The sequence below is a fragment of the Filicampus tigris genome, chromosome 8, assembly GCF_054856515.1.
Source record: "Filicampus tigris isolate MCC_2025a chromosome 8, RoL_Ftig_1.0, whole genome shotgun sequence".
Lineage (NCBI taxonomy): Eukaryota > Metazoa > Chordata > Actinopteri > Syngnathiformes > Syngnathidae > Filicampus > Filicampus tigris.
Window position 1 is genome coordinate 9702304 of NC_141224.1, and position 22763 is coordinate 9725066.

The 22763-nt window shown below is 40.1% G+C and overlaps 3 protein-coding genes across 4 annotated transcripts; 1 reads left to right on the forward strand and 2 right to left on the reverse strand.

Moving 5' to 3' along the window:
• Window positions 1–494: 494 nt before the first annotated feature.
• Window positions 495–8648, reverse strand: rab25b (RAB25, member RAS oncogene family b). The gene is made up of 5 exons (XM_086038763.1): window positions 8385–8648; window positions 3977–4172; window positions 2479–2672; window positions 1662–1742; window positions 495–927 (listed from the first exon to the last, which is right to left on the reverse strand). Exons 1-5 carry the CDS (start codon window positions 8419–8421, stop codon window positions 809–811), a joined length of 627 nt encoding a protein of 208 aa, XP_085894889.1. The 5' UTR covers window positions 8422–8648; the 3' UTR covers window positions 495–808.
• A 771-nt stretch (window positions 8649–9419) lies between these two features.
• Window positions 9420–12557, reverse strand: lamtor2 (late endosomal/lysosomal adaptor, MAPK and MTOR activator 2). Its single transcript, XM_086037666.1, has 4 exons — window positions 12330–12557; window positions 11205–11367; window positions 9826–9915; window positions 9420–9765 (listed from the first exon to the last, which is right to left on the reverse strand). The coding sequence occupies exons 1-4, from the start codon at window positions 12395–12397 to the stop codon at window positions 9709–9711; spliced, it is 378 nt and encodes a 125-aa protein (XP_085893792.1). The 5' UTR covers window positions 12398–12557; the 3' UTR covers window positions 9420–9708.
• A 1505-nt stretch (window positions 12558–14062) lies between these two features.
• On the forward strand, window positions 14063–22752 carry rnf115a (ring finger protein 115a). 2 transcript variants are annotated; one of them, XM_086037664.1, is made up of 9 exons: window positions 14063–14223; window positions 18640–18698; window positions 18778–18835; window positions 19451–19734; window positions 19961–20029; window positions 20572–20644; window positions 20723–20816; window positions 21586–21701; window positions 21771–22752. In XM_086037664.1, exons 1-9 carry the CDS (start codon window positions 14074–14076, stop codon window positions 21888–21890), a joined length of 1023 nt encoding a protein of 340 aa, XP_085893790.1. In that variant the 5' UTR covers window positions 14063–14073; the 3' UTR covers window positions 21891–22752. The 2 variants fall into 2 exon arrangements, with proteins under 2 accessions (XP_085893790.1, XP_085893791.1); XM_086037665.1 differs by having other exon boundaries at window positions 18781–18835.
• Window positions 22753–22763: the final 11 nt, after the last annotated feature.

Consider the following 22763-nt stretch of genomic DNA (forward strand, 5'->3'; position numbering starts at 1 on the left):
GAAGAAAATGGTTTTAACTGTTATTTCATTTTAAAGGGCAATTTGCGCTTTTCAAACAAATTACTTTTTGTCCGATTTTTAAATCTTCCAGCATGACCTGACAGTAGTACGTGAAAAATTTGATATGCGGAAAAAAAACCCATCACACTCTGGCACCATTTTGTACCTCTAATTGGATTGTTAAGAAACCACACACCGCGCGGCTTCACACTGACCTGTTAAGCATGGCTTCACTGAAACCAAGGTGGAATATCCATCCCTCGGGGGAAAAAAAGCGCCCATCCCTCATTTGCTAACAACTGTGCATGAATAGCAAACAGGAGTTAGTGAAGGTGTACTGAATTGTGTGAGCCACAAACTATTTGTAGGCCTAATTCCCAAAATATGCAAATAAGGGGGGGTATGTTATTTCATATTAATTAATTAACTCACATATATTCCATGTTATGCCAAAACAACAGGCTTTATAATAAAGCACGGTTAACATGCAGTAGTCAACATTTTGATCACAAATCATTTATTTCATCAGGAACACACACGCACACTCACCTCACATTCGCCACTGAGTAAAGCTTCTCCTCTTAAAATGTGTACTTCAAAAAACATTACAACACCTTCCAGTTGTATTATTTAAATTACAGCTAACCAATGATGTACAATACAACAGGCGGGATATTGTATTTTTTCACATTACGCCAGCCTGTGCAGGTTCAAATCAGTCAATTTTAAAGAGGAGGCCACGTGTCTCATGACCTGGATCTCCACCGTCCCCTTGGACTCCCAGAGGAAAACGGTCTCCCAAGGAAGCTTAGATGTTCTTACAGCAAGGTTTCTTCTCCTCGGTGGGCTCCACTCTGGGGGTGTTCAAGGTGACGGCGCTGATGGAGCCTCGAGAGACTTCTTTACTACTCACCTTCTTGTGAATCTCTGCGTCAGGGAAGAAAAACGATCACTGCAAACTAAAATCCTAATTAAAAAAGTAATACATAGAACAATACTACTTGGTTAATTAGCAGTGTTGCGCAAAAAAAAAAAGAAACAAATCCATAGTAACTTTGTGGGCAGGTGGTATACAGACCATGGTTAGGTGTAATGTTGAAGGATTCGCGTTTAGGGTTATAAAATATACTTTAAAGTTTGGATTAGTGGTTAGGGACACAGTAGGGTTAGGGTTTTGGGTTGAAGTTAGGGTTTAGAGTTATGGTTCAAGATTAAGGTTTTGGGTTCAGGATTACGGTTTTGGGGTTAGTGTTTACGGCTATGGGTGAGCGATGGGTTATGGTTAAGGATTCGGGTCCAGGTTAGGGTTATGGCTTTGAGTTAGGATAAGGTTAGGGTAAATTAAATTAGGGATAAGGGTTAATAACCAATACATTTGATGTAAGATGAGTAACAAGGAACTGATTTTGTCTTTTTGCGCCATCAACGCGAGATGATGAAGTGAGATGAGAAATGAAAAAGGATTGCTGTGTGTAACAGTTGGCAAACACTTTGCAATGTACGTTACCGCCACCTACAGTACTGGAGGGGAACAATGTTGCCCAGTAAATAGATTTAGCATGTTTGGGATTATTCCACCTTGTTGGAGTTCTCTATTTATTGAAATTGAGTGGATGTTTTAATATGTAAAGCCAAGATTAAATGAAAACGACTGGAATTACCTGTTAGAACAGTGTTGAACGCAGCCTCCACGTTAGTTGACGATAAAGCGGAAGTCTCCAGAAACAACAGACCTTGTTTCTCTACATAAAATGAAAAACAAACAAACAAATATTATATATTTTTTTTAATCATACATAGCTTTTCACAAATGCATAAAAAAATCTTAAAATAAAGAATGCGTTAATGCCAACTGTCTCGATTTCAGTGGTTTCACCACTTTGAACAGGAATGAAGATTTAATCTTTTATTTGAGTACCCAAATTGGATTACTTCATCTAAAACTATAAAACATGTCAATAAAATACATCACATTTATCATAGATGCTGATCAGTAAATGTACTAATGTGCGCCGATCGCTACAGATGTGTTTTGCTGGCCGAACAGTTTTGCTCTGACCGACCAATCAGAGGAAAAATGTTACCGTCATCAAAGGCCAGTTTGCTGGCCTTGTGAAGATAAATTTGAAATCTGATAGATTAAAGAAACATTCCCATTACTAATCTACTTTCAATTACATCTGACAGCCTTACTAATTCCAAAGGAGGTGGGCAGATTAGACTGACATGGCAACACAGAGCCTGAAATCTGATTGGACACACAAAAAAAAAAAAAAAAAAAAAAAAAGTAACATCAACAAACACAAACTGGAATCAGAGCAGCCAAGAGAAACGCTCCCGAATGACGCCAATAGACCGTTGGGAAAAATTAACATATTTTCATGGAATTGATTTTAGAATTTAGGTTGTAAACGTAGCTCAGGCTTCTGATAGTGTGCAGGCCATCATGAACAAAGAAGGCGCTGCATCGTCAAGTACCTGCAAAGTCCTTGGCCTCCTCCGTGGGCACCGACCTCTCCGAGTCCAGGTCGCACTTGTTGCCCACCAGCATGACCACGATGTGGGGGTCGGCGTGGTCGAAGAGCTCCTTCAGCCAGCGCTCCACGCTCTCGTAGGTCAGGTGCTTGGTGACGTCGTACACCAGGAGGGCTCCCACTGCACCTCGGTAGTACCTGTTGAAAAAAGATCAAGGTGGATAATTGCCAATGAGGTGCCACAAGATGGTAGCAAAGCACTACTTTTGTCAAAATGAAGCTCCTCAACTCACGCCAACTCGGCACCAAGGTGTCACACGACGATGGCAAAGCACTACTTTTGACCGAATGAGTCTTTTCGGCTCTCTTTGATGTAGTTCTTTAGCACCAAGATGCCATACGATTGGAGCAAAGCGCTACTTTTGTCAAAATGAAGCTCCTCAACTCCCTTCTTCATGGTTCCTTAGCAACAAGATGCCACAAGATGGTGGGAAAACACTTTTGTCTAAATGAAGCTTCACAATTCACTTGAAAGGGGAAGTCAACGCAAACAGATTTTTTTTCAAGAATATGTTCTAAGCAAGCCCACTAGTTGAAACAAGGCATTCTGATAAATATTGCGATTGTGGAATAAGTTTTAATCGGCTCGTTTTTAGCCATTTCTCGGGGCAGCCATTTTGTCTTCTGTCGACTGAAAATGACATCACAACAGCTCACAACGACCAATCACGGCTCAAATTCAGAAAACAGGTCAGCTGTGATTGGTCGTTGTGAGCAGTTGTGATGTCATTTTCAGTCGACAGAAGACAAAATGGCCGCCCCCAGAGATGGCTAAAAACGAGTGCATTTGCTGCTTAATTTATATTCCACAAATGCAAAATTAATCAGAATGCAGTATTTCAACTCGTGGGCCTGCTGGGAACCTATTCTTGATAAAAATATGTTTGGGTTGACTTCCGCTTTAAAAAAACGTTCCACGGCACTAAGATGCAACAAGATGGTGGAAAAGCACTATTTTTGTCAAAATGAGGTTCCTCATCTAACTTCAGCATAGTTAAATGGCAATAAGATGCTACAAGATGTTGGCAAAATGTTACTTTTGTCGAAACGGAGCTCAACTCACGTCAACATAATTGCTGGGCACCAAAGTGCCACGCGATGGTGGCAAAGCACTACATTTGTCTAAATGAGTCCCCTCAGCTCTCCCAGATGTAGTTACTAAGCACTAAGATGCCATACAATTGTGGCAAAGCACTACTTTTATCGAAATTAAGCTCATCAGCTCACTTCAATGTATTCCTTTCCAGAAAGATTCCACAGGATGGCGGCAAAGAACTACTTTTGTCTAAATGATGCTCCTCGGCTGACAATAGGAAACACTGTCCAGTCCCATGCACAGCCGAGGGCAATGCGGGCTGTTTTGCAGCTAACGCGGCGTCGGTGTTTGTCCCGAAAACAGTGCGGAGCACGCGGGTGTGTTTACGATATCAGCAGCGACTCACGCCGACGTGATGGCCCGGTAGCGCTCCAATCCCGCCGTGTCCCAGATCTGCGCTTTGATGGTGAAGCCGTTGAGCTGCACGGTGCGCGTGCTGAACTCCACGCCGATGGTGGTGCGGCTGTCGTGGTTGAATTCGTTCTTGGTGAAGCGGGACAGCAGGTTGCTCTTGCCCACGCCCGACTCGCCGATCAGGACGACTGAGGAGGCCATACAAAAAAACAATACAAAACTGGATTAGTTATGATGTACAGAGAGTTAACAGCAGCCAAACACGGACCAAGAGAAGGAAAATCTCGGGAGACTAAAGTTAGTATAAAATTCTCCTGCAAGACTCTCGATTAGGACTACAAACTTTGATACTTGCACTGGCAGGGTGTCCAGCTGAGATACGACTTGAAAGGGAAGTCCCCACAACATTCCCCACTACTGTAATACCGTGCAATACTCAACATTCCCCACTACTGTTAGTCTAGTTTTATTTTTATCCAATGCTGTTCCTTACATTTCACTACAGCACTGCAGCGCTGTCACTTACTTAGAGTATTTTTCCTCTGTACTATGTACAGGCTAAAATGAGTGTTCCTCATACTTTTTATGTAGATGTAGGTTGGTGTGTATATACATGTGTATATACACATGTCACTGCGTATATTTACATAGGTTTGATCCTGAACGTTTGCCGTCAATGTTATACATTAATGGCTACATTATGCCGCCGTCCCTGTGTGACCTATATCTTTGCTGCTGTAACAATGAAACTTTCCCCACTGTGGGATCAATAAAGTCATTCTTATCTTATCTTATCTTATATTTTTTGTTCAAGAATATGTTCTATGCAGGCCCATTAGTTGAAGCACAGCATTCTGATAAATATCGCGTTTGTGGAATAGGATTTAATCCACCCGTTTTTAGCCATCTCTGGGGGCGGCCATTTTGTCACTTCTACTGAAAATGACATCACACATCCTCATCCTCGGATAATGACCAATCATGGCTTCAGAAAACAGGTGAGCCGTGATTTGTCGTTACCTGAGCAACTGTGATGTCATTTTCGGTCGACAGAAGTGACAAAACGGCTGCCTCCAGAGATGGCTAAAAACGGGTGGATTAACTCTTATTCCACAAACGCAATATTTATCAGAATGCCTTGTTTCAACTAGTGGGCCTGCATAGAACATATTCTTGAAAAAATATATCTTTGCGTCGACTTCGCCTTTAAGGTTCTGTTACTCAAAATATTTACATGACTTCGTGACTTCCTATCTTGCTTAGTTAGGGGTACCTTACGTTCCATCCTGAGCCTGACGCTGACAACATCTGAATCTTTTGGTGACTCCGAGAGCTCAAAAGAAGTCAGTCGGCTCTCGAGCCTTCTCTATTCGGGCTCCAGTACTTTTGTTCTTCTTTTTTGACGTAAGCATGCTGAGAGGACACTTTTGTCTCTTGAATGTTTACCCTGAGGAATAATCTACTTTGTCTGGTTTGGAGGTCACTGTTCACTCTGCGGTAGCCGTGTTGCCCCCCCCTGCCCCCCCCAACTGATAATAATGCCACTTTTTCCACTGGCGTCCTTCACTACTCAGTAACCACTTACACAAACAATAGCAACAATCCCCAGTGTGTGGGCAAGCATGAAGCTTTCTTCCACAATGGACTGTTGATTCCCAGGAATTTTTTTTTTTTTTTTATACTTGAGGATATTACCTTACTTGTCCCCTCGTTTGGGTGTTTTAGCAGGAAATGCAACAATTGAGCAATCTGACCTGAGATCTCAGGGGTACTATTTAATAGATGAAATATCACTTTTAACGAGTGAGTCATTGAGAGGTGCGGTTAATATTTAAAGAATGACTTTACATTTCGGCATTGTTGGATTTGACTGCGTTTTCCGATTGTTCGTGGCCATTTTCAGTGACATAATCTGTCATTTAAAATATTGCTTTTTGCTTCTTTTGCTGTGTAAACGTTTTAACTGTCGGCGCTTGTCGTTAGAATAAAATATTCATATTTACTTTAAAAACCCTTCAAATTGAAGTTTGTTTGCACAATGCAGAGGTTGTTAAACAACGTCAAAAATAAACTGGTACTATTTTCTCAGTACCAGCTTTTATCTCGTACATGTTAAGCAAAAACACATCCTTCAGAAACTAAGAATCTTACATGAAATGTCCTCCTCGTCAAAAAAATGGATAAATTATGTAATCAGGTAGAAAACAAACAACTACAGTGTTGAATTTATGAGTCCAAAAGACATTTTACAAAGTTGGTCAAAAGCGCAAGATGGAGCAAAATGGTACAATTTCATGTAAACAGTATATTATTGATCTAGATTTTCATATTTCATTAAGTTTATATTAACACAGCTAAAATGGCTAAAAAAAAATAAATAATAAAAGGGACAGGGGGGGGGGGGTGGACACAAATGGCCAGCATAGAGCCCACAGAGTTCAGGGTATTTTGAGAAGATGCTGGACAAAAGCTTCTGATATGTCCATTTTTTTTTTCCAGATGATCATATTTGTTATCTTTTGTTATATCCTAAAGCCTACGCCCTGCAGCTGCTCTGCCCCAATGGATGCAAACACTTCCTGGAGTCAGTGGGAACAATACATTTTTTTATTTTCGGCACAATATGAGTGCTGCCATTTGTGTTTACTTTGAACACACCAACATGTAACTCAATAACTGTAATAACAATTTAATAAGACATTAATAACTATGTAATGCCACCAACGAACATTAGGCCAAATCATACACAGTGAAGAATCATCATGAAAGGTCATTTGAACGAATCAGTAAATAACACTACTGTAATAACTATGTAATAAAGTGTATTAACTACTGAGTGTAATAACTGTAATTCTGCAAATGAGCGTGTCATGTGTCAAAAAGCTAAATGCCAAAGTATATGGCTACCACACTTCGGATGCTCTTCCAATGATTTTAACGTTTTCCAGTCTTTCTGGTCCCACCATGCCGCTTACAATGACACAGTATTGTTCTCTGTGGGATAAACCCTAATTACCATGCTTGTCTGGTTTCAACTGCGGTGTTTTCTTTCTTTCTTTTTTTTTTTTGTTTTTTTTTTTGCATGATGCTCAACCAGAATTAGATGAGAGTGTGAAAATGGTCTATCTAATCTACATTTTTCTATTGTCTTACTGCCACACATTTTCATTTTAGGCTTAGGGTTAGTTACTTTGACATTTATCGAGGTTAGGGTTTTATGATTGTGGTTCAGGTGGAAAAAAAAAAAAAAAAAAAGGTTAGGGTTAGTTAATTTTACAATGTTGCCCACTATTGGTGGGAGATTGTTTATAACTGAGGTAGTGGTAGATGGCGGTAAAGTACTTCTGTCCTTTAAACTCCTCCCCTCACTTCAACATACATAGTGCTTAGTACCAAGATGAGATGCCATATGTTGGCGTCAAAGCAACACTTTTATATTAGAAATGGCCTTGATCTGAGCACCAAACAGTGAATCAGTTCATAGGTGAATTTGCAAAAGTGAAACTGTGAATATGCAGGACTTCACTGTACTGTACTTTTATTTTAGCTGGAGATATGGTTCGTAATATTTATTTTATTTAAGCCAGAATCCATGCTGGTTAGTTTTAATTTTATTTTAGCTAAGGTTAAGTTTAGGTTTGGTTTATTTTACTATTATTTTGATAGGGTTAGCTACTTTTATTTTAGCTCTAGTTAGGGTTAAGAGGTTAAGGGTTGGTTACATTTACTTCAGGTAGGGATATGGGGTTGCATTTAGCGGGTTGGTTACCAATATTTTTATTTTAGTTTTATACTTTGTTATACTTTTACATTCTTTTGTTAAGGTTTGCTACTTTTACTTTAGTTAGAGTTATGATGAGGGGATTGGAGTTAGTTTAGTGACTTTTACATTTAATGTAGGTTATGGGATTACATTCAGCAGGTTAGTAACTATTATTTTCTTTTAGCCAACGTTAGGGTGTTATAATAAGGGAATAATAGTTTTATTTTAGCCAGTTAGGATGAATTACTTTTACTTTAATTTTAGCTCGAGATTATTTTAGATAGTGTTACTTTTACTTGAATTTTAGCTACTTTTTTTTTTTGTCATCTATGATTCACCTAACTGTGTTATCAGAAATGAGACTTACACTTGGCGGTCCATTTTGTCTCTTTGCATACACGAGAGCTAATAATTGGACAGAAAGGTCATTTTCAGGCTACTATATCCCCTGGGGGAACAACAATGTCCTCTTTTTCAATATGGAACACGCAGTGTAAGTGTGTCATGCAGATAGAGGCGTCTGCCAAGCTTATCATAACAAGGAAGTGTGCATGGGCAGACAAGGTTGTCCTGAACAGTTGTACAATACAATAATCCTTTTGGAATGCTCACTTACAAATGGAACAAACGGACTCACCCTTGAAGACAAAATTGTAGGCCTCGTCCGAGCCCATGTTGTGTCCATCCACTGCTTCCCTTATCTCCACTTCTTCTTCTGAGGGAAGTGACTCAGTCGGCAAGCGGCAGCCACCTCACCACTGACAGGTCCTCGTCAGACCCGAGGACGGAAACCATCCGGTTTTGGCACACAAATGGCCGTCCAGCCTTCCTGCTTTCCTGCCTGCTGGCTTACATTTCAGGCTTGTTGGGGTGAGACATGTTGAGTGCATATTCAGGTCAGGGAGTGGCCAAGCTGCGGTAATGGGGGTGTGGCACTATCAGGTGGTGGTGGTGGTGGTGTGGGGGGGGGGGGGCCAACGCAGGTGGAAAGCCCAGTTTCTGTCAGACGCCTCCTGCTGGGGAGACTAGAAGAAACACTCACCGAAGAGATGAGCATTCCAACATTACAAGACTCCATTTGTATTCTTTAAGGAAATAAAGTTGCGATATTACACAAAGAAATTAATACATACCACAAAAACAAAGGTGTACTTTTTGGAGAGATAGTTGGAATCTTAAGATAAGAGAGTGTTTCTTATATAAAGGTATATTTTTCTTAAAGAATTATTAAAGTTAAGAGAATAAAGTCATATTTTTGGGGGGAAATGAACCTTATGAGAATAAAGAGGTTTTTCAGGTTAAAAAGTTGCGTTTTTGTTAGATTAAAAAAATGTTTTTTAAGAAAAAATTTGTAATTTACGAGAATTGTGTATTTTCACCAGCCAAAACAAACTAAAGATATATGGTTAACTAATTTGCCATTTCTCAATTTTCTACAGGACTTTTCCTCATGAGGGTCCAGGTTAACTGGAGCTTATGCACTTTTATATATTAATAACGGAACGTAAGATTTAGCTGTGTTTTTCTTTAGGGGGACAAATATAAACTAAGGATAATTAAGTCACCCCCAACATAAAATACTGGGGTGTTTTTAAGTAATAAAGGGCATCCATCTGCAATTATTTTCCACTGCTTTCTGTCAAATCCCAGAGTAAACTAAACGACGACACGATCATCAGAAATCGTTTTATTGTACATATTTAAACCAAACCACACAATTCCATCTTACTTACAATTCAACAACACTTACGAAATCAAATGATTGCTTTCATGAACCTTCCTTAATGTCATAATGATACAAAATTCAACATGAAATGTAACTAAATAAACAAAATGATTGTTAATAACATCAACACGTTTACATGATTAAATAAAAACAAACAAAAACAAAAAAAAAAAAAAAAAAGACAATCAGTTATGGGTTAAAAGCCACAGCTGGGCTGGCATGGGCTACACTCCCACTAGGACGCGGCTACTTGGGTCAAAGGTTCCTCCAGGTACTGCACCAGAGCCTCGGCCTGCATGACAAAAGCACACATGAGCAACAAATTGAGGAAGTTGTGGCGCCGTTGCCTCACCTTGGCTTTGAGCATGCCGAAGCCCACCGTCTCTTTGGCGTACATGCACAGGAGCAAGTTGGCCACTCGTGTGATGGCCACTCTTCCCTCCTGTGATGTAAACACACACACACACAGTTGTCAGCTGCACTCAAGTAAGAGGCCCGCTTGGGTAAGTGCTGTACATTAGTCATTTTCTTTGTAAACAGGAACCCATTGCATTATAAAAAATTATAACCGACGAGCCGTATAGAAAAACACCACTCTATCCCTAATCCAACACATTCCGTGTTGGAAATCTGTACTTCTTTGTATTGTATTGAAAAATATGAACACTGTACATGGAGTGTTTCACCCATTTAATTAGTAAAATATAATAAGTTAGGCAATACAAAATGGAGACCACGGCAAATTTCAGTTTCTCTAATTTGGCTATTTCTAGGTTTCTTTGTCTAAAATGGACATGTTTGTTTTAATCCACAAATTTTCTAATTTAGAACATTGATTCTCAAAGTGTTGTACCATTAGTGGTAGGCAAAAGATTCACAGCCAGCGTACAGTTCAGTAGTATTTAAATTTTAAGTGCAGTACATTTGCATTTAACACATTCACTGCCAGACATTTTCTCTTTTTCCCTAACGTTTGAAAAATTTAAAAAATATATAAATTCCTGGGATTGAATGACTGGACTATGAAAAGACAAGTAAATTTGTCGATGGCAGTGAATGAGTTAAACTTGAACTGATCGTTTCAACATTTATTCAGGTACAATTTTTAAATTCACTTTTATTTGGAATAAAATGGATTTGAATCATTATTTTAATACAGTTTAATTACCCTATATTTAAGTGTGTAGTTAATGGTAAAGCTGTGCATAATGTCACGGTGCTTTGCAGTATTAGAGGTGAAACGATTAACCGACAACTAATTGATTATCTCATTAATCATTTACTATTTTGACAATTGATAAATCGTTTAGAGAGCTTGTTTAATTTAAAATTGTCCAAATTCCAGAAACTGAATCTTAATTTATGTTTGTGAATTTTCTGCACGGTTAATTTGAAATAATGTCCCGTTTTTTTTTAATATAGGAATAGAAATTAAATCATTTTTAAATCTGATTCATCAATTAATCAACAGATTAATCAATTATTAAAATAACTGTTATAAACAGTTTTCGGAAATAAAAAGTAATGTTGGTCATAATGGTGTTACTTGGAGAGCTAAATAATTTTGAAGTGGTGACTTGGTAAAAAAAAGAAGTTTTAACAACCCCCCAGCCCCAAAAAATTGCAAAATAAATGAATGAATATAAAAATAAAAAAAACATTTAGTCATATGATTTTCTATGTGTATCTGACAACAGCTGCAATGTTTGTGAGAAAAAACTCATGTCTTACCATGCAGTCCATGAGTATGAATTTGAGTTTGTCCTCGTTGAAGGCCTGGTGGCCGTTCTTGTCGTAGGCCGCCCAGATGTTACTGGCGATGGCGGCGGTGACCCGAGCGTCCGTGTCCCCATAGCCAGAGTAGGCCAGGAGAGAGCCTTCGTTGTTTAGCAGTCTGATGGCCCAAATGCAAATACACAAGAAAGCCACACTTGAATGGATTTTGAATCCTTCGGAATCCATGATGGCGTATGGTTCAGGGGGGGGGGGAAATGCCATCAAAGGATTATTTGTGAGTGTATTTTGCTTTTTCTTTGCTTTGTTTGGATAACATGCATTCTAAAAGAAGCAGCATCAAGTATGTGTTAAGAGAAAAATATACAGAGGAAATCACATTCAACAAGCAGAAATATGAATCTTATTAAAATGTTTCTATATCAATTGCAGTTACAAAATTTTAGCATAAGACCCATTCCAGAATTGAAGTACAATTTAGACACCAAAATGTTTGTTTTCAAGAAACCAGTGTCATCATATATTTTGATTCATTCAACACAACCATCAACAGTACAATTACATTTTATTCATCATTTTAAATATTTGGATGTGTCTAGCACAACCCTGTTAGGGCAATAAAACAAAACGTGTTATCAATTACATGGAAGACATATCAACCAAATCATAAAAAAATGCTCATGCTTTTATCAATCTTTTAACTAATTTTTGATATGTAAAATTGGTCAAGAGAGAGGGACAAGAGAAAAGGCCATTTACAGTGAGAGCACAAAAGCTATTTTGCATTTTAAACAATGTTCAGGAATCACGTTTACTACTGGTACAGTTACATTTAGTCCCAGTTAAACGACACAACAATTGCACGTTCCTGTAGTTTGTGCACGAATTATTGGGAAATTACACGGGGGGGGGTATGTAGAAAGACACAGAAAGTCGTGAAAAAGTTGGTATTCAGTGGCATTGGCACTCATTACAAAAATCACTTGATATCGTGACAGGACGTTTCATAGTGCACGCACTCTTAAACAATCATTTCATAAGCCAGTATTGGCCACTTAAAAGTTTTCCCAACGACTGACAGGTTAGCATCCGTCTCGGCTAGGATAGGCTAGCAGTACTCACAGTGTGCTCTGGACTCCGCTTGTGTTGGCTTGGCTCAGAACCTGCGTCAACGCCTTCGGTCGTAACATGGCTACTGTCCCTGTATGGCGTTGGACTGTTGCCTTGAAACAAATACGGAAGAAAAAGTGGGAAACACTTGTCACGAGGTGCTCTAGGGCTACCGCATTTTGTGGCAGAAGGTTGTAGTCACGGGACTTCCTGTAGCAGCTGGAGATACCGGAAGTGGTGCTGGCGCAGCTGCACCCTAAGTAGGTACGACGCGCCCATTGAGCTGCGTGCCAACGGCGAGCCTAAGCTAGTGGGGGCTAAGTGGAAGCGCATTGTGTTTGAAGACGGCACAAAAAATAAATAAAAATGAGGATACCTGCACAGTTGAAACAGTGAAACTGAGAATAAACATCCTTATGTACTTACGCCTTTGCTCAGTTTTCTTTATTAAATCTTATTCAGAGCTTCCACTCTACGAGAGCTTTACTTGACTATGCAAAAAAAATATGATTTCTCTATTAACAGCACACGTTTCGACATGGAAATAAGATAAATCTAATTAAATCGGCTGAGAAATGAGCAAGTTGTGTTTTATTTTCATTGGTCATGCATTGCCTTTAATGGGAATTTTACTCACACCAACGTGGCTACCACGCACGTATGTTGCTTAGCCGAGCTGCAACGGCATGCTTTCATGTCTAGTCTTCTATCTGTTATGTACTGGCAGTTACTGTTGCACCATCTCCTATGTTCAGTTGCCACAGGATGTGCTGTCATTGTGGAAGAAACCAAACAATACATTTTTGTAATGAAGAGTTCAAGTCAGAGTCAATATTATCATAAATATATAGGGATACATCTGTCCAGAATTTATTAATATAGGGCAGGGGTGTCAGACTCCTTTTTGTCGCGGGCCACATCATACTTATGGTTTCCCTCAGAGGGGGGCCTTTATGACTGTGAACCCATGTAAATGTATGAACGCCTTATACCATCAGTAATAACTACTTTTTGAACCCAAAGACCAGTAAACACTGTTCTTTTCCAGGCTATTTTTTTAAATGTATTTAAAGGGAGGTTGGTAACAAAAATCTTGCAATATGTCATATCTCGATGCTGAAAATGAAGACAGTTTGAATGAAACAGGAAGTCGACACACATGATTTTCCTTCACGGGCCACATAAAAGGATGTCGCGGACCAGATCTGGCCTCCAGGCCTTGAGTTTGACACCTGAGATATTGGGAGTTGGGACATCAGGTTTACAGTCCTAGTGTTTCTGGTGACATTTCACAAAACGAAAAACCAACATAGATGACAACACGGCGAGCCACTGGTTAGGACACCTCACTCACAGTCTGTGGGTCGTAGGTTCAAATCCCTGTCTTCCTGGGTTTTCCGAATTTGCTAAATTAGTGAGAGAATGTTGACTCGGATTTTCTACAGTTTCAAGATTATCATCGATCTCAGATTTATATATTAAGAATGATCACAATTACGTTCTCAGTGTAAATTACTGGTTAAAGTAAATAATAACCTGCATTATCACATAAGCCATACATTGTCCTCGCACTAAGCTTTCCATAACCTTTCATCAGTCGGAATCGAATGTGACTCTTGAATAAAACAAAATGAAAATTTCTGTTGTTTAGGAAACAAACAAAAATCTTGAGACTGTGTTCTACGTTTGTCAACAGACGAGCACTTCCGCAACCGGGTTATGCCTTGCTGTGATTGGGCAGTCTCCGGCGAGGTGCATGCCGGAGGCGGGTTCGCGTAGTGACTTGGTGGAGGACCGACGTCACTGTTTGTGTGCTCGCCTGGGAAAGATGGCGGAGGCTGCGGCTGTTCCCCCGCATCGGTTTTTCTGTCACTGCTGTAAGGGAGAAGTAAATCCGAAACTCCCGGTAAGACGTTTGTTTTTCCCTTTTGGCTTTATGTTGTCGTATTTGCGCGGTTGACAAGTTGGCGTCTAGGCCGATTACCGTGTGTTCCTCTTGCCTTCCTTAGCGAAATAGCTAGCTTGCCTGCTAGTACTCAGCGGCGTTTGTTGTTGCAGTTGTGAACGCGCTAAATACAGAGATAACTGCAAATGTATTTGCCAAATAATGCACATTTAAAGCAAACGGGCGGTATATTTTATTTGCAAGGCTCGACGAAGACATTCATTTCGAAAGAGTTAGCATTAAGCCATGGTTTGTCTGCACTGGTTGTTGTTGTGTTACACTAAAATACACAAAGCTGAGCGGAATAAGGACATATCAATTGTATTTTAAAACAAAATGTATTCACGTACTGTTCCTCCCCCCTCTAATAGTCTGATCAAATGACGCCGTAATTGTCTAAGCAGGGGGATTTTGCTTTGATACACACTTTTAGTTTCAATTTGTAATGGAAACATGGGAGTAGCATGTTGAACACAGAAAGCTGACTCAAATTTTACACCACAGCCTACACAAACAAACAAAAAGCCTCAGAGGAAAGCTCCAAAGCATTGACAACTGACTGCCAGTTTAGTTGTATTTCTCGCCGTCAAGTACATTCACATTCTGTTCAAGTACAAATTTTTACACATTTCTGTGTAATTTCTTTGATTGAATCATTAAAGTACATTAAAAAAATCTTAGATTCAAGCACAGTCCTCTGTCTCGGTTTGGAAGCACATTTAGGCCTAATACTCTATCATAGTTTCATGTTGGTAATGGTGGCACTTGGAGAGAGCTAAGTATGTGTTTAGGAGTTACTTGGTGCAAAAGGCTTCAGAGAACCACTGACTTAGCTGAAACTAAATAAAAATGTCCCTGCTAGGATAGGAAAAGGGTCCCCCGCTGCCACTGTAACATTCAGGAGTTATGGATTGAAAAAAGTCATTATTTTAGTCATTCTTTTCAGTGAATTCTCTGTGATTCCTCTACTGCCATTCCCATTTCGAAATTACGGCTCAGCAGTATGACATTAAAATAGAATCACATCGTCTCAAAAAAAGATTTTAATAAACTTTTACTCTTTCCCTCTTCCACTTGGCTCCTTTCTTGTCATACGTAAAACGTGAAAACATATCCGCTCATGTTGTCTGTTTCTTAGCAGGAATTGAAATAGCTTTTTTTTAAAAAACAAATCGCACGATCTAGTGGAAGCGTAAGCGACACTGACTGCTCTTGTAAACTAGTTCCACTTTATTCGCGTTTGGAACTGCGGAAGCTTCAAAGAAAACTGCTAACATATAAATGCCACTTAATTGATAAAACTGAATATTTGTCCAGCCATCATTTAATTTAGGTCAGAAATGCAATTAATGCAAATGAATGATGTAGAAAAAATAAGGTAAATGCAGATAAAGTCGCTAAAACGGACACCACAGAGATCTCCTTTATAGACAAAAGCTATCAATAGATTCGCCGAGCTACAAAACACTTTGAGCACTGTAAGATTCACAAACCATGATACACTTTGCCCAAAGGGGGAGAAGACGACACCCATGTGCTTGTGTTGTTGATCAACCAGAAGCAGCCCTCACCGCCTACATTTGCGTAATGACTTCATCTGACTGCCGCCGAGGTTTTAGGGGACTCCGCTTACACCTGGTGGGAAGAAAGAAGCTTACAAATGCAGAGCAAAAATAATTGAATTCATGTCTACTCATGCGTTTCAATATATTTTTGTAAGTAATTAATTAATTTTTTTTGTTTTTTGAAAACGCACACAACATTCAATACAAAAATACACCTGAAATAAAATTATTCAACCGGGAACATAATTTTTGATAATGTTGTTAACTTCAGCAGATTTTTTTTCCCCCATATGTCAAACCAATGTTTTTTCCATAGAAGAAATATTGTGCTGTAAAATAGTAATCATCTGTTCCATAATCCAACTCTCGCATCATTAAAAAAATAAATAACATTTTAATATACTTTTGATGTGTAAAGTATTAGTTAACCACTGTTAATATGAAAACCAAAAAAAAAAAAAAACTGTAATTCCTAACTCGTAAAGGTGCCAACAAAATACGGGGATGAATGCAAAGCTGACTTTGTCATTCATCAAATTATCCGAATGTGTGATTCTGTCTCGGTTGTGGTAAAGCACTCAAGTGACTGCCCACTGAAGCGGACTCTCGTGAGGTATCCTGATTAATTTATGGTCCGTCTAATTTTGTATCTGACTTAAGAGGTTTTACTGTGTGATCTAAATATATTGTACACACGAAATCTAATCTTCTGCCTGGACTGAATTGTTGTGTATTTTGTAGAGATAGACCGATGTGGGTTTTTTTTTCAGGACCGATACAGATTACTGGTAGTCAAGGATGCCGATAACCGATATTTGGAGCCGATGTTCATTTTCCGTAAAAAGGAAAATATTTGCATCGAAATAAAAAAAAAATTAAACTCTTGACTTTGTTGAGACACCTTTAAGCTTGTTTATTGAACAATTTGTCAGAAATGCATATCTAGAGCTCTACCATAGCTTCTTTTAGTTTTCTACAGTAAATAAAGTTATCCCAAAATTTCAAAATGACAGAAATGTTAAAACTTCACTTACCTTTGTTTTGATTTCAAACAAAAACAAAAAGATGCAGAGTGTTCCCAGGGTCATTAGAGTCTCTTATAAAGTTAACTGAAAATTTAAATAAATAGTTCCTTGAAGTTAACCCAGTTTGAAATTGATTTATTAGCAGCCATCAGATTTAGAATTAAAAAAAAAAAAAGGGCAGATGTGACTAATAGGCTGATATTCGTCAAAATGCAGAATATCGGCGCCGATAATCGGCCCGGACGATAATCGGTCTTAGTATTTGGCCTGACCGAGGGTAATTGCTGCCTGCTTGTATTACGTGGACATGCCTGGATCCTCCGTTCCAAGCCAAGTAACATCCACATCTCCATATCAATGTTAAATAAGAGTGGGGATGGCTTACTATGAAGACATTCCAACCATGTCTGATCAGGGAGATAACTTTTTCATGTCAAAAATCATGTGAGCACTGTCTGTCATAGTGTTGAACACGCATAAGGTGTGGTTGGAAGACCAGCTCAACCTCTTGGGTTACTTTTGATTACTGTTATATTCCACCTTTTCGTGTCATGACCTACTTTAACCCATTAAAGCCTAAAGCAAAACACCTCTCTAAACTCGTAGGACGTCTTTAATTTGCCCGGAAATTCAACACCTACAAAATTGATATCTCAGTATTCTCTACAGGCCCACTAGTTGAAACACAGCATTCTGATTAATATTGTGTTTGCGGAATATGAGCTAAGCAACAAAATCCACCCGTTTTTAGCCAACTCTGGGGACGGCCATTTTGTCACTTCTGTCGACTGAAAATGACATCACAGTCGTTCACGGCTTAGGTAACGACCAATCGTAGAAAACAGGTGAGCCGTGATTGGTCGTTATCTGAGCCCTTAGGGTCTGCAATGTCATTTTCAGTCAACAGAAATGACAAAATGGCCGCCCCCTGAGATGGCTAAAAATGGGTGGATTTTGCTGCTTAACTCATATTTCATATGAATCATATTGCCTTGTTTCAATTAGTGGGCCTACATAGAACATATTCTTGAAAAAAATATGTTTGGGTTGACTTCAGCTTTAAGTAAATCAATTTAGTTTTTAAATTGTATCATTCTAATTTTTTTAAATTTGGGGGGGGGGGGGGGGGGGGGAATGTTAAATGCATCTTGTCAAATCAATTCTACTGGTCAGTTTCAACATGTATATAAATAAATCAGTATGCAGGGGTCCACACTAGTAGAGGAAACATGTTTACAAACCCCCCACGTTCACAAAAAAGGATGTTTAACAGAAGACTCGCTAGCTAACACACAGACACACTTAAACTCTGTATGAACTGCAAACACTGACTGGTCACAAATATAGGTACACCTGCACAAACCAATGAGAGCCAATGCAGTAAAAAATAAAAAATAAAAAAAAAACCTGCGTGATTTGGATGACTGTTGAGGATCATATCAAACATTGTGCATCTTCCTGAGAAACAACTACACACACTCAAATGATCTTTTTTGTGCTTGTTTGATCATCAACCAGAACAAAACTGAGCAAGTCTCTCGAGAGAAATATTGACTGCTGGCCAAAGATTGTTGTATATAATTTTAGCATTCTGTCATAATGTTGAATCTTTTTTTTTTTTTTCTTTAAATGCAGTTTTGACTTTCTTTATGTTCGTTTATTCTGGTAAGCATGAATGTGTTTGAGGGCCTTTTTTGCACAGTTGTGATTGAATATCCAATAGTTGTTTTCTTCTTTCAATCTGGAGTGTTTATCAATGTCTAAGTATGTGCTCTGACTTTTTCAAGGAGTATATCTGTCCTCGCTGTGACTCGGGCTTCATCGAGGAAGTGACCGAAGATTCCAGGTAAGAGCCGTATTTCCGTGATTCATTCGATGGGTTCCATTTCAAGATGAGCTGTCATTTCTTTTGCCAATAATTCCAGCAGCCTCTTAGAGGGCGGCGCCAACGGACTAGATGACACAACCACTCAGTTTGCAGAGGTACGTTTCTTACCAGAGTGACATGAAACGATTAATCGAATAATTCAGTCACAAATAAAGTTGAAACAAAAAGTTGAATCTCTGGCTCAAAGCTCTGCAGTGATCGTTTTTCGACACAAACTAATGTGACTGCCGACTCGCACACACATCCGTGTAGAAATAAGATGGCAGCGAGCCAGGAGAGTGCAAAAAAGACAGCAAATGTTGAAAGTTTGGGATCGCTTTCAATTGCTGTATTGAACAAACGGTAACATAATAAGCACATTCATACGCAAGCTGCTGCGGCCACAATCCGCATCCAGGTACTCATATTGGCTATTTGTTAGCCAGTCAACAGCAAGCCGCTAACCTTAGCTTGCAATAGCACAATTCTACACTTTTATTCTCTGACTCCCACATCACTCACCAGGACAGGCCCCACCTTTTAAAACCACACACACTCAAAGTCACACACGCCAAGCGAACAACAATTCCTGCACTTCACTGCTCGTATTTGTGAGAAAATCATTTTTTTTATCTGATTAATCAATTCTAAAAATAATCAATAGCTGCAGTCCTGGTTTATTCCACTAACCTTCTGCGTTGTGTTGTGTTGTGTTGCCGTCATCCTCGCAGCTATGGCACCTGCTCTTAATGGAGCGGCCATTTTCCATCGACGGCGACAACCCTGACTCGGAACCGCGGCTCCCCGGCGGGCGCTTGGGCGGGCTGAGCGACTTTGGGGGGTTTGGAAGCGGACCCTTCGGGGGCTCGGTGCCCGCCGGCCTCGGGGGGCCCATGGTGGGTTCGCTAGGTGCCGGCGACCACTGGGGCCCGGCGCGCCCCCCACGTCTACACACCCATAGGCGATACAGGTCCAGAGTCAGCAGCAGGCCCGACCGCTCGCCCGCTGTTGAAGGGTGGGTTGGCATCACCTGAATACTAACAAATGACACAATTTCACGTCATTGGTCCAAAAATGATTTATTTACTACAAATAATGTATCTTTGTTAATCTATCTATGCCAGTGACTTTCTATGACATGATTTGGTGTTGTGCCGTGAGATTTTCTGTTGTCGAATATGTGCCTTGGCTCGACAAATGTTGAGGAACTATGCGTGAAACTTTCAATGTCTGTCACTTAGAATTGTACAACAGTTCCTCGCCGGCCTCTTTGCCAATTCTGGAGTCTCTGGCTCGCCGCCGCTGTCATGGTGAGATGTCTTCACTACTTAACAGAGCTGGGCATCGCCTAACCGCCGCCGCGTTTCGTCCTGGTTATTTAATCGACCCACGCGTTCCCGGTCCAGCCGTTGTCGGCGACAGCCAATCAGCATCGAGAACGTAATCTTCACGTCACATGCAGACGCCGCCAAACAAAGAAAAACATATTAAACAAAATCAACAGACACACACGCATGCGAAGCGTGGTGATCGGTGAAATTAAAAACAAAACAAAAAAACAACGATATGGTGAACGCGTCATTGCTTCTGTGGGACCGCAAAGTACACAACACGGTTTTATTTTTTCATTTTTTTCCCTAACTCGGCCGCGTGTCAGGAGTGCGGCACATGCGTGTGACGTGTTTATCGGACTGACTGTGACCACGTGGGTCGTTGTTAAAAATGCAGACGGGAATTCGGTGGCAGTTAGGCGATACCCAGCTCTGCTACTTAATTTGATTTTGGTCAGAATGTCATTTCATATTACGATATGAGCGTCAACAAGTGGTGCTTTGTGCTTGTGCTTCTTCAGGACAGGGATGCTGCATTCCAATCCAGGAGACTACGCGTGGGGACAGGGAGGCCTGGATGCTGTCATAACACAAGTACAGCAAATTACGCCATACCTGCGAATAGTTATCCAAACCCCCAAATAACTGATCATCTTGGGTGTCTGTGTGTAGTTACTAGGTCAGCTGGAGAACACAGGGCCTCCTCCAGCTGAGAAAGAGAGGATCTCTTCTCTACCCTTTGTGAATATTTCTCAGGAACAAGCAGGTCAGACTCGCACATTGTTTCTCATGGTATGAATGGCAGGGTGTCCTTAGTCGCTTTACAATTTGTAACACGTTGATTGTCAAAGCAAGGGAATACATAAATGTGTGGGAATTATTACAAAAGGAGAAGTAGATCTGAAAGTTTTTTTGGCTCATTTAATGTTCCCAATGATCAAAGACTTTAAAGTTTAAAGGCGCCTTCTGCATGTGACACAAACAACTCGTAGTCTATTATGATTCGCTGTCACTAGGAATCGACAATCCCATTCAAGTTTCTGTCACTACTGATTTGAACAGCTTACGAAATATCCACCGCCGTATGTCAGAATTGTACAACTCCAAAAATATTAGGACTGCATAAGTACCTGTCGCTTGAATAGGGTGTCAATACAGCATTGAGTGTATTCTTCTGCCTCGCGGCAAGCAGTCTCTCGCCACTGCGCAAACTAGTCTATTGTGCCGTTTGTAACCATGAAATGCTGTGACTGGTGGAACTCGATGACTCCTTTGGATGAGGGTAGTTTATGATAGTGACCAGCCCCTAACAAATTGACGAATGATTACGTAATCAAAATGTTGGCAGTTAACCTTTTTCAATAAGGGCACACACCTGTAAAGCAGGGTTACTCAAATACAAATCCTAAAAGGTCACAAAACAAAGACATTTTGTACCTGCATTGTCAGAGTTCAAAGAAGCCACCGATGGACTAATTGATCATCCATTTATCCATTCCAGAGTAATGAAATGAATGTTAAACTTGTGCGTGCAGACTGTTGTATGGAATGTCCAGTGTGCAAAGAAGACTTTGAGGTGGGCGAGGCCGTCAGGCAGCTCCCCTGTAACCACTTCTTCCATTCAGCCTGCATAGTACCATGGCTGGAGATGGTGAGTCACAACACAAGCAGCATTGTCGTCATACTCAAACTGAGCTGACGCCGCGCGGTTGTTCCGTAGCACGACACGTGTCCAGTTTGTCGGAAGAGTTTGAACGGCGAAGACAGCAGCAGCCAGCCCCCGTCAGAGTCCCCCACGCTCTCCATGGACCCCCGCACACAGGAGAGATGGTCCTTTTGAAAACGGGGCGGAGGAAGAAAGAAAGAAAAAAAAAAAAAAAACACGCCGAGAAGACGCTTCTCGCTCCCCCTCGCCTCCGTCATAATCACTTTTTTTTTGTAATTCTCCGTTTAACGTCTTTTTCTCCTGAATCGTGTACACACGCATACACATCTTAAAGGAGACATATGATACATTTTCTTACAAATTTTGTGACACGCTTAAGTCAAAACTCCAGGGCACGGTTTAGGGAGGTCTGTTCTGTCTCATGCAACAGAGTCACCTCTCACCTTATACATGATTGTATACAAGCAATTAGCTACCGGTAGTTCATTTCCATAATATGTCCCCTTTAAGGTCTCGTTTCCGCTCCAAACGAGGCCAATCGTGTTAACCCCTCGAGCCACTTCCCCTTTTAAACACTAATTTGGGCAAATGTCAAGCTTTTGTATCTCAAAGTCACCACATTGCTGTAAACATTCATAAACGCTTATTTATTGTTTGACAGTCCACGAGCGTATCTCTTTGGCTTAACGGTTGTTTTAAGCATCCCAAAAAGAGAAAGTACATCTTAAAACCCTCACACCAATGAAATCAATTGTCGTCATCAGCGCTCGCCCCACTTTTTCAATTCTACCTACTTCTGCTGGTGTACATATTATAATCTGATGTCATCCGTCATTTTAGTCCTCTGTGTATGGCCACATTTTTACCACTTGTTTTTTTAATGTAAATAATTGTAGTCCACGAACTTAAAGGTTTGCAAAGAAAAACAACATTTGAGAATGGAGATGCAAATGTGAATGACATACATGGTTAACAAACTGTATATTATATAAATGAAAAATGTCTATGATGTATTAATAAAGTGACAAAAAACGGGGTCCTTCTCTA